This window comes from Drosophila sechellia, unplaced genomic scaffold (assembly GCF_004382195.2).
Source record: "Drosophila sechellia strain sech25 unplaced genomic scaffold, ASM438219v1 2R_2, whole genome shotgun sequence".
In the NCBI taxonomy this organism is placed as follows: Eukaryota; Metazoa; Arthropoda; class Insecta; order Diptera; family Drosophilidae; genus Drosophila; species Drosophila sechellia.
In genome coordinates, this window is record NW_022611043.1 from 374,580 (window position 1) to 382,722 (window position 8,143).

General features: G+C 37.6%; 1 protein-coding gene across 1 annotated transcript; it reads left to right on the forward strand.

Moving 5' to 3' along the window:
* The first annotated feature begins 6,188 nt into the window (after nucleotides 1-6,188).
* LOC116802417 lies at nucleotides 6,189-7,375 on the forward strand. Its single transcript, XM_032726894.1, has 5 exons — nucleotides 6,189-6,403; nucleotides 6,462-6,573; nucleotides 6,632-6,787; nucleotides 6,857-7,024; nucleotides 7,077-7,375. The coding sequence occupies exons 1-5, from the start codon at nucleotides 6,197-6,199 to the stop codon at nucleotides 7,238-7,240; spliced, it is 807 nt and encodes a 268-aa protein (XP_032582785.1). The 5' UTR covers nucleotides 6,189-6,196; the 3' UTR covers nucleotides 7,241-7,375.
* Nucleotides 7,376-8,143: the final 768 nt, after the last annotated feature.

An 8,143-nucleotide genomic window follows, 5' to 3' on the forward strand; every position in this document is an offset into this window, starting at 1 on the left:
ATATTAATATGCTTACTACGTTTTTTTTTACTAAACATTGCGTGCTTTGAATATCGCCATAAATCTGCACTTGGAGATTTCTAAAGCCCATCTCATTTATCAGCTTTCGCACATAGGCAGCCTCCCTCGCCGCAGTCGAGAGCGCTTCTCCGCTTCTGTGCTACTTTGAGCAACCTTCGATTGTTTTTTTTAAGCCCATGTAAAAACAGCTCCAGCAGCAATCAATACCCAACCGCGTCGACAAACAAGTGTATTGATACACCAGTACGCTCGTAATGCATTTTCAAATCAGTTGTACCTCTTAGATATCTCCCGCTTAGCAGCAGCTTCATGCTCCTTATGTGGGTCTGCATTCTGCTGTGCCAGTTTAGTCACAGAATGCAATTTATTAGGGCGAGTTATTAAAGACTGGTAAATAACTTTATCTATCCTCTGGCACTCGACCCTGTCACATTTTACTTGGTATCCAGCTTTTAGGCGTATAACGTTTGGCTTCCAGTCCTTCATCTTGTAGTCATTCGATGTACATTCTCTATGTACTGCTTATGACAATTAGAATAAGCAGACGATACGAATAAGCAGACGATACGTAGGCAGACGATACGTCCATTTGGTGCATGTACAAACTATTCTCAAATGCCAGAGCAATGACAAGCTTGATAGACGAATAACGTGCCATAGGAGAGAACGTCTCCGTAAAATTAACGCCATATCGCTGAGCGCATCCCTAAGCAACTAGTCGAGATTTTAGCCGCTCTACTTGGCTCGTCTTGTCACGCTTCACTGCAAACACCCATTTCGATCCGATAGCTTTCTGACCCTCTGAGAGATCCACCAACGTCCAGGTTGCATTGGCTTGAAGACTCTCCATCTCCTTCTGCAAAGAAGCACTCCATTCAGCAGAATTATCCATACTCATTGCCTCGTTCACACTCGTAGGGACGGGGACTTCTTCAGCATACATTGTATTGACCATATTGTACTGCTTACGTGGTCGTCCGGGTAAGCCAGTGTACACATTCTTTGGTCACCCACGACCTCTCCATTCAGCTGATTCGGAAGAAAGCCCATCAAAAGAAAGCTCGTCTCCTTCTTCATAAAGGTTCTCGCCGACAGGTGCATCATCGTCTTGGTCAGTAGACAACTGGAATGGCTTTAAGCTTCTCAAGTTGAACGTTGGAAGTACCAGAATCTTGTTCGATCCGAGCACAGTCATCATGGTCATTCTCAAATACAATGACGTCCCGACCCACACAGACGTTTCGCTTGCTAGGATTATACAAACGATGAGCTTTCGAAATTTAAGAGTATCCTACCAAAACATGCTCCTGGCCTCTTGGAGCGAACTTCTTTTTCTGGGTTTTGTCCAGCACGACAGTTTTAGACCCAAAACCCTTCAAGTGTGACACTTGACACTCTTCCCTGTCCATGATTCAAATAAAGTCATTCCTGGTAAAGTAGACGTCTCGGCGCGATTGCGTAGATATGCAGAGCAGCATGCTCTGCAGCATGCAGAATCATACTTCTAGCCATTTCTACTAGAGTTCGGTTAGCAAGTTCCGCCCCCCATTTTGATGAGGTGTGTGGAACCAAAGACACTAGAATAACAAGATGCGTAACGGCCATACATTGGTTTGGCACTATGCAGCCACTTTTTTGGTGACGGCCAAAATTGATCTCTGTACGCTCGCTTACGCTGAGAGCGTAAGAAAACTAAAAATAGAATTTACTTGCTTTTGTGAGTAAAATCAAGAGACGAGAACATGTAAATGTGTGTGTACTTGTGCTAGAAGACGATTTTCGGGCCGAAATCAATTCTGATCGAAGATTCAAATTTTAAAAATTTGGAGTTTTGGCTAATTTCGTAGCAATATGATGAAATAAAATAATAATTAAAAATTCACTGACTAGTATAATTTTAAAGTTTTTTAAATTCGTTTGTTAAGATCGCCGATCAAATTAGCTACCCTTTACATATTTATATAATAGAAATAATTATATGTAATATATATACACTACTTTTATTTTTGCACTTAATGCTCAACAATAAATATTTTTATACACATTTGTTTTTATTATTTTAAAAAATATTTCAAAAACTTTAATGTGTATTTTACAAATATTAAAAAAATAGATCAGATGGTGCCTTTAGTTTTCCGAAGTATTAAAAATTTAAGAATAAGAATTTATAAACTAAATAAAAATATGAAAACAGTTTGTTGCAAAAGACATATCTTGAGGCACGAAGGTCCGCACTTCGAGCACTCAACAATCATTGCCTTCTTAATTTTTCTCACTTCGCAAGCTCAATACCCTAATGACAAGTATTCTAATATAAAGTCATTTTCGAAATTTATTTTGTGATGTACATAGAGTCGGCTATTACTATTTCTAAGCTTTATTTAAATAATAATAACCTTAAGGCAATGCAAAACAAGAATTTTTCGCATGGTGCCAATTGATAAAAAATAATATAGATTTAAAGTCAACGAACTTCTAAGGTGAAGGGCATATTTTGTCAAATTTACAATGCATGAGCATACGTGTGCACACATACAGTTGTCTGCTATGACAGTATGCGTAGAAAAGAGCTGTTTGCTGTAGCGCTCTCCGCTCTTTCTCTCTCGAACAAAAAATCGAGAGAGCCTGGACCCACCGCTGGGGCCACGGCCAAAAAATCGCGTTTTGTATGGCGTTACGCATCTTGTTATTCTAGTGTCTTTGAATTTGCATTGTGCATGTCACGGAGACTTCACCTATACAACTTATAAGCACAGTATTATTTAATATTTTTGCAATGAACTTATCTGCTAATTTTTCTTTCAATAAGGAACACTCAACTCCTGAATCAAAAAAGTATGGAACGGGCTCACCCATTTGGTGCAAATTCCCTCTTGGATTGACAACGGCGCACATATCCACTCGTTTCTCAGCCTGGCTTAACGATGTTGTGCACCTTGTTGCAATATGCCCCAGCTGTCCACACTTGTAGCACTTTATGGTTGACATGTCCCTCTTTGGAGTAGAGTTGCTGTTTGAAGGGTTACTCTTCGAAATCTTCACTTCTTCAGCCATTCTGTTTCGGCACTCTGCGAACTGATGGCCAGGTTTGGCACAATAGTGACACTTCATGCGTGATGATAATTTCTGCTTCTTACGTTCTGGAGCACTAGCACAGTCTGGTGACTTTTAGTCATTGCGTTTAGCAAAAGCAAAGGCACGCAGTTGTTTTTCCAATTCGCTTCGTGTCTGGATATTCGTTGTGAATAATATACGCTGCAGTCGGTGGTCTATTTGAGCTACATGTGCGAGCACGACCGATACAGCAATTTCTTCATTGCTCATTTCTTTCCACTTCGAGTTCAATGCCGTTAGTTGTCTGCTGGCATATACAGACAAACGCTCATTCGCTCTTGGGCCATAGTTATACAAGTTAGCACCAAAAGAATTCACAACAACAATCTACGAAGGCTTTCACGCGCATCCGGCCGTGCACCAGCAGTAACCAATAAATGCAAGATCAGCGTCTGGAGCGCTTACGTGGTAGCGACGATAGCAGAGTCAGCAACGGAGTTGGCACTGACGCTAGCAGAACTTCCTTTTTGTGAAAATAAACAAACGTTTACTTTAACTTACATGTTTAACAAAATGGCTGCCGGCGTCTGTACACTATCATATAGTTGTGTAAATAATTCTAGGAATTCTGGCCACTTTATTCCACCATAGCAAATCTGGGATAACCATTGGAATGCTCCTCCTTTGAGTTGCTCATGAGTTGCCTAGTGCCATAACCAAAGCGCTTCCTTCCAACACATTTTCTGCCATAATTATATGAACAGTTTTGCGCCATGCAGCTACATCTGCACTTGCAGTGTCTGGATTAAACTTTGGTAGCGTAACTTTGCTGGGTTGCGTCCTCATTTTGGAAGTCTGCATAGATTTAATCAACTCCATGAAATTTTTGCTTTCCGATTCGAATAATGCACGCCACTGATCTCTGGAGAGGTCTTGGGAGTAGGCCGATCCCACTTCTGATGACGGAGAAGCAGAGCGCGTCTTCTCTTCCACTTCAGTATCCATATTGTGCAGCACAGTAAGTCGCCTACTTGTTGTTCGTTCTATCGTTCTCACTAGACTAATTTACTCAAGCTCGCTCTCTCGATGCTTTTCTTCTATTGCTCAATTTCAATCAATTATTTCATCATCCTTACTTTGTCTCCACGAAACTCTACAAAACAACAACAGGCGCCATGCTCATTGAATACACGCACAAATGATGCTCACTTAACAACGGAACGCTTTCCGTGTATTTTATTATTCGCTACTTATTCTTAACGTAACAAATGAATATCATTATTTCGGATACATTCAAAATAATACGTTAGATCTACTCAATCTCCGACATATGCGTAGTTCTGCTAAAAGACGATTTTCGGGCCGAAATCCATTCTGATCCAAGAATCCACGAATTGACATATTTGAAGTTTTGACCAATTTCGTATAAATATAATGGAATAATATAATGATAAAAAATTCACGCCGTGACTATTTTAATTTTAAAGTTTTTTAATATTCGATTGTTAAAATCTCAAAATCAAAAAGAAGCATTACATTGAGAAAAAAATATTTCATAAAAATAATGCGTTGTAGAAAATAAAAATTTATAAAATAAATAAAAATATGAAAACTGTTTGTTGCAAAAGTCATAACTTGAGGAACGAAGTGCGGACACAAGCACTCACCAATCATTGCTTTATTAATTATTGACAATTATTCTAATCAATTTTGAAATTTATTTTGTGATATTATGTACATAGATTCGGCAATTACTATTTCTAAGCTATATTTAAATAATAATAACGTTAAGGCAATGCAAAACAATAATTTTTTACATGGTGCCAATTGATCAATAATAATATAGATTTAAAGTCTAAGAACTTCTAAGGTGAAGGGCATATTTTGTCAAATTTACAATGCATGAGCATGCACAGTTGTCGGATGTCACTGTATGCGTATAAAAAGTCTGCTAGCTGTACAGCTCTCCGCTCTCTCCCTCTTGAACAAAAATTCAAGAGAGCGTGGAGCCTCACCGAAAAAGCCGTGTGCAAAAAAGTCCGTATGGCGTTACGCATCTTGTTATTCTAGTGTCTTTGGTTAAAGGGTATACTAGATTAGATTAAAAGTATGTAACAGGCAGAAGGAAGCATTTCCCATGTTAGCCCATGTTGCCACGCCAAACACAAAAAAGTTTTTGCCACGCCCACTCTAACGCCTAAAAACCGCCTTAAACTGCCACGCCCACATTTGTGAAAAATTGTTGTATATTTTTTCATACATGCAGTCTTGTTAATTTTTATCGATTCGCCAAAAAACTTTTTGCCACGCCCAGTCTAACGCCCTAAAACCGCCCAAAACCGCTTCTTTGATATTTTTTCATAATTTTTTCAGTCTTGGAAATTTCTATAGATTTGCCAAAAACTTTTTCCACGCCCACTTAACTCCACCAACATCCCAAAACTTCCACGCGCACAATTAAAAAAAAAGTTTTGTTATACTTTCATATATGTGTTACTATTGTAAATTTCTATCGATTTACTAAAGGACTTATATCTCCAATATCTCCGATATCCCAGAAAAAGGCCGAAATTTTGCGTTCGCATTTCACTAGCTGAGTAACGGGTATTTGATAGTTCGAGAAGTCGCCTATAGCATTATCTCTTTTTTAAGTTTAATTTTTTTGTTAAGAGTGGTAGATTGAGTTGAAATATTTGCATAGCAAAGTATTTTTTAAGTAATATTCCCGTTTGTTAGATGGTGTGAGGTTTGTGGATGGATGTTTATCGCATATCCAAGGAAAATGGCAAGAGTAAACGTGGCAATCTGTTTTACAATCAGTATGTAAAATATTAATCTTCTTGTGCTTATAGTTCCTGAAACCTTGATGTAAATACGGGCAGGACATGGCCAGATGGACTCGGTTAGTGATTCTGATTAAGAATATGTATACTTTATAGGATGGGAAACACTTTCTAGGTAGACGGAAATAAGTTATCCAACGAATCTGGACAACGAATCCCCTCATCGTAATCCTTTATTAAAAATGAAACAAAAAAATTAATATTTTATTTAACATAAAAATGTAAGAAAAATGGTTCTATAAACATTTTATATTAAAAACAACATTCTAGGAACTAAAATGCATTCAGTTAGCATTCATTCCGCAATGGCGATCAAAAGGCAACGGAAACGTCGAGATGAACAAAAAAGGGCGCGAGAAAGACGTTATAGCACGCAAAGTTCTGAAAGCGGGGAAACATTTCATTCTCCAACAGGATCCGTGAGGCGAAAATATCACCATCCTCGTCATGCAGTTAGTTCTGGCCCGGGAATGCTTGACAGCCAGGTTTATGTTTAAAATAATAAAATAAGTAAAATTTATGATATTTATCGTTTAAATATAGGTAGTTACTAGTATTGGCATGTTGCATATAGGTATTGTATTCGTTGTGTTTGGAGTTTTTCTTTGCGGCGCTGGTATTATTCCAGACGAAACTATGTCATGGAAGTTATTTAGTAAGTAATTTTAACAGAATATTCTTTTTTTATTTGCTGCATATAATCGATTTCTTAGGCTCAAGCTCAGCCTGGTGGAATGAAGTAACTTGCACAGGATTATTTTCTCTTGGATTGGGACTGTTTTTACTAATTTTAAACTGTCTTATAAGTCGAAAAGAGGAGGAGGATCTTGAAGACTATGTGCAACGTCAACTAACTCGATCTCGCTCTGGTAATATAATATTACTTATGTAATAATTCTTATGTAAAATATTTGTTAAAATAAATACATAATTTTCAGGACACCGACTTGAAAGAGATGTTGAAACTGGTGTTTTGACAACGCGCCATGCACGCAAAGCTGTTGCCTTACAAAAGGGCGGACGTATTAACTCTCCTACAGATGTTTCCGTCGTAAATTGCGGCTCTTCAGAGAATATGTGCAATGGACCGATAGTCGTCCATAATGGTAAAATAATTAGTATCAGCTTATAGAAAGCAGTAATTAATATAGTTTTTAGTTTTAAACAGTTCTGATGCTATCCTTGAAAAAATTGTGGAGGAGGATAATACTTATTTAAACGACCGCAGCTCCGGAATATCTCCGATTGATTTAGAAAATGATAAGAAACAGCTCTTAAGAAGAGAATCTCTAAGTGACGCAATCAGTATAACGCGTATTTAAGAAACTTAATTTTTTACTCCTTACAAACAGTACATGAACAGATAGAAATAATTTTTTTTATATCTAATGGTTTTATAATACAATAATCATATATCCTCTTTGTCACTTACGATTGAATACATTTAATAACACTAACACTGCATTATCATTATAACATAAAACCGAAATGTGTGTTTTAGTTAAAACAAGAGAGAATGCTATAGTAAAATTCTCCGACTATCGGATACCCGTTTCTCAGATGGTAAAAATGAGAACGCGAAATTTCATAAATTTTCTGGGATATCGATAGATATTGGGGAATGAAGTGAGAAAAAATTTAAAAATTATTGAAAAGTGTGGGCGTGACCGGTTTGACGGCTTTAAGGCGTTAGGGCGTGGCAAAAACTTTTGGCAAATCGATAAAAATTTACAAGACTGATAAGATTATTAAAAAATATCCAACAATTTATAAAAAATTTGGGCGTGGCAGTTTTGGGCGGATTTATGGCTCTAAGATGGGCGTGTTTACAAATCGATAGATATTCACAAGACTAATAAAAATGTGAAAAAATATAACCACATTTTTCAAAAGTGTGGGCGTGGCAGCATGGGTCAATAAACTTGCGCTGAGTCTTTGTCTCTAGAATCTTTATGATTAATCTGAACCTTCTAAAATCAATAGTTCCTGAGATCTCGACGTTCATACGGACAGACGGATATGGCTTGATCGACTCGGCTATTGGTTCTGATCAAGAATATATATACTTTTTATGGTCCGAAACGCTTCCGTCTACCTGTTACATCCTTTTCAACGAATCTAGTATACCCTTTTACTCTACAAGTAACGGGTATGATAAGAGAAGAAAATGGGAGCTCGAAGTTATCGGGAAGCTATCAATGAATCGTTCGATACGTGTTGATTAT